The sequence below is a fragment of the Elaeis guineensis genome, chromosome 3 (assembly GCF_000442705.2).
Source record: "Elaeis guineensis isolate ETL-2024a chromosome 3, EG11, whole genome shotgun sequence".
NCBI lineage: Eukaryota > Viridiplantae > Streptophyta > Magnoliopsida > Arecales > Arecaceae > Elaeis > Elaeis guineensis.
Genome location: NC_025995.2, coordinates 114618881 through 114622339, shown reverse-complemented (window position 1 = coordinate 114622339; position 3459 = coordinate 114618881). Strand labels below are relative to the sequence as shown.

The window sequence follows — 3459 nt, the reverse complement described above, 5'->3', positions numbered from 1 at the left end:
CACACAAATCCACCGTTGGACCGTGCAACGGTCTCTTCCGGATCTATGCAGGTAGATGTATGAAAGAGTTCGGATACTTTGAGAGAGCATGACGCAAAGGTGGATATTGTGGAAGAATATCGACCATTCTTTCGTGCAAAAGATACAACTCGAACCCCATTGGCTTCATCCAAGAACTGTTCACACGCGCTCCACTCCCAGCTTGATCAACTTGCTTTCCCTCAAAAGTGGGACCCTAACTGATTAAAACGCGTGCGTGATGCCCTGCAGATATTTTTCTACACGCCCTGGATGCAAAAGTTCCATCCAAGAGAATAGACAGATGGGGGAGGCAATCTTTTTTAAAAAAACACAAGAAAAACAAAGGCATATGAATCTATCTAATTTGGCAATTAGCAAGTGGATGTTTTGGAGCCGAACTTCCCCACGGGCACCTGGATTAGCCAAAGAGGCAAAAAAAAAAAAAAAAAAAAAAAACCTCAAAAGGAAAATTTTGCAGGCCATGCCACGCACGAGACGCACCCCACCCAATTCATGGGCTCTGAACAACTCCCAAGAAAAAATAACAACCCAAAGCCAGCTTTTGTCACAATAACCCCATCCGGCGTATTAAACAGTGAAACCCCACCCTAACCTTACGTTTTCCTTTTTTTTTTTTTTTTTGCCAGGCTAGCCACGTTACTGGGCCTAAAAACCAAATGGCCCATTTCTACCAGTCATTACAAATCTCACCCCAGTTGTTAGAAAGATCCGAACTAAAAAGAGCAAATCACGGTCTCTTGTGGAAAACGAGAGAGAGAGAGAGAGAGAGAGCAAAAGTACTTCTAAAATGCCTGTAAGGCTCTACAAATGTGCCCGCATGTTTACTAATAAGCTGCCCCTGATGCCATATAGGCACTTCGTGCGGCGCCAGAGCAACAACTAAATATTCTTTAATTTGTGATGCAAAATTTATTTACCGTTTATTCAAGAAATTTCATTTCCATTCGATCTTTAAAAAAATAAAAAAACAAAATAAATTAAAAAAAACATCACTTCCTCTCCCTGCATTACAAAATTGGCCGATTAATCGGCATCCGGCAGACAAAAGGCCAACAATAATCCCCCTTGCCCTTCCACTACTAGAATTTTCTAAATGGCAGAAAGAGGGTCGATCGGGAATAAATCGCCGATGTCTTGAAAGAAATCGTCTCCCTGTAATGGTGATAGGCCCAGTTTTACATCAGAACTGAGCATCACATCACTCAAGTTGTTGGCAAAGAAGTTGATCTGCGTCGTATCCTCGAAAATCCTCGGCTCCGACAAGCTGAAGTCGAGAAAGTCGTTGTACAGCGGCACCTTCTCGAAAGGCATAAAGTCCTGAAACTCGTCCGGCAAGCCCACACCGGCGGTGACCAAACCGCCCTTCTCGTCCGACACGTTGGTCGGCGTTTTCTGCCGATCCTGTGGCTCCTCCACCTCGGCGGAGGAAGAGAACCCACGAAGGACAGAGGTGGGGGAGGAGAGGTTGTGGGACTCATCGCCGGAATCGTAACCGCCGGAGATGGAGGGGAGGTTGCCATCGGAGAGGTTCCTCGGCGGAGGAGGAGGTTGGGCCGGGGCGGCGGAGACCGGGCGGGTGGAGAAATTGGTGGTGGCGTCTGGGCCGCGGAGCTGGATGGCGGCGGAGTCGTAGACCTTGGCAGCCTCCTCGGCGGTGTTGTACGTGCCGAGCCACACACGGACGCGACGCCATGGGTCGCGGATCTCCGCGGCATACTTCCCCCACGGCCGCCGGCGAACGCCACGGAACTTCCGGGCCGCCGGCGAGCCCGGTCTGCCGGCAGCGGCTGCTGCTGGCGGTTTCTTCTTCTTTCCACCTGCCTTCACGCTTTTCCCCTTGTCGCCAGTGGAAGCGGCACCGGCAGCGCCTCTGGCGGAATGGTCCTGGAACCTGATCTCCTGGACGTAGCGCTTCACACGGCGGCGGAAGTAACAGCCCTCTTCTTCGTCACCGGAAGAGTCGGTGGCCTCGTAGTCGTCACAAAAGATCCTAACCGTCTGCCACCCTGCCGCCGCCGACGACCTGTTCGGTTCAAACCGCTTCTGAATCAAGTTGACATGATCGCTTCTCTTGACCGTCGACCAGTGCATCCCGTCCATTGCTCCAGATATTATCTTTTGTTCTCTATTCCACTGTTCACATTTGCTATTCGAACTGTAACACAAAAACAAATCAGTAGTCTTTTCAAAAAAATCATTTTTTTTTTCCATTGAAGCTTATTAAGAAAGCATCGATGGGAGAGAACGGGTTAAAATTAATATAAATAGCGATTTGAAATTTCCAGGAAAGGAACAAATAAATACGGCTTAAATGCCTAAGCAGAGAGAGATGGGATATAGATCACATGTAACCTTCACGGAAAGAGATAGATAAAGAGAGGTCGGAGAGTGGAGAAGAGTAAGGAAAGAGAAGAAATTTCCAGGAAAGCAGAGACGCAAAAGAAAATTAAGCTGTTACCTAATAGGGGAAACAAACGGTTCCTAGTTATGGCTGCAAGATCACCACAGAAGCAGCGCACTTCCAGTCTAGACAACCTCTGCAATCCGTATAGGAGAAGGAAAAAAGAAAAAGAGAGAAGAAGGGGGAAAGAGGAATAGAGAGAGTGAGAGAGAGCTTAGGGAGCACAGCGTTGAGAGAGAAAGAGGGGGGGGGGGGGGTGGAGAGTGTTTTTGCTTTATGCTGAGGACACCGAGACTCGCTGTTTTATAGGATCCCAAACAGCCGAAATCGGAAATCCCGGTCCCGGTAAACTTTTATTTTATTTCCCATTTTATTTGGCCCCGTTTTTTATCTTCCAATTTTGCCCCTCGCATATTTTGGTATTTCCATTCCTGTAATTTTTTATTTAATTTGGCTATCGCCGTGGAGGGCAAGGAGATTCCGGCGATCCACGGTGCCGGCGGCGGTACGCCGTTAGCGTCACGCGCCACGAGCCGCAGCATCCGGATAGCGACGTATCGTGAGCTGACAGCTGGCACTGGGCCCCGGGGCTGACTGGTGAGGTGCGGTTTGGGTGCTGAGTCGGACTGAGAGTGTCCTTCCACTTCGAGGCATGTGGTAGAGGGAGTGTGCTCACGTGTTGTCCTGCACGCTATGTGGTTATTTCGTCGGCCACCAACTTTTGACCATGTAATTCGGTAATTAACAATGTTGTTGATTTATTGTTAAGTATATTGGCATGAAAAAAAAAAAGTCATGTTTAAATTATTCAATTAAAATTACTAATTCATAAAACCATATAACTACATTTTGTACATATTTTCATACATGGATTGAGAGATAAATTAACTGCTTCGGCTTCTATCCTCAACGAGTGCCAGCAAAAATTCATACAGAATTAAATAGATGGGGCCATTAATTATATTCATCCAAATTGTAGACGTTAAGAACAAGTCGTATAATAAATATAATTGTTT

The 3459-nt window shown here is 47.2% G+C and overlaps 1 protein-coding gene across 1 annotated transcript; it reads right to left on the bottom strand.

Moving 5' to 3' along the window:
* Window positions 1-928: 928 nt before the first annotated feature.
* On the bottom strand, window positions 929-2708 carry LOC105040740 (ethylene-responsive transcription factor CRF1-like). Its single transcript, XM_010917408.4, has 2 exons — window positions 2501-2708; window positions 929-2197 (listed from the first exon to the last, which is right to left on the bottom strand). Exon 2 carries the CDS (start codon window positions 2140-2142, stop codon window positions 1132-1134), a length of 1011 nt encoding a protein of 336 aa, XP_010915710.1. The 5' UTR covers window positions 2143-2197; window positions 2501-2708; the 3' UTR covers window positions 929-1131.
* Window positions 2709-3459: the final 751 nt, after the last annotated feature.

What these genes read in the sequence shown, in the direction of transcription:
- LOC105040740 (XM_010917408.4), bottom strand. Translation starts at nt 2,142, where the DNA reads ATGGACGGGATGCACTGGTCGACGGTCAAGAGAAGCGATCATGTCAAC.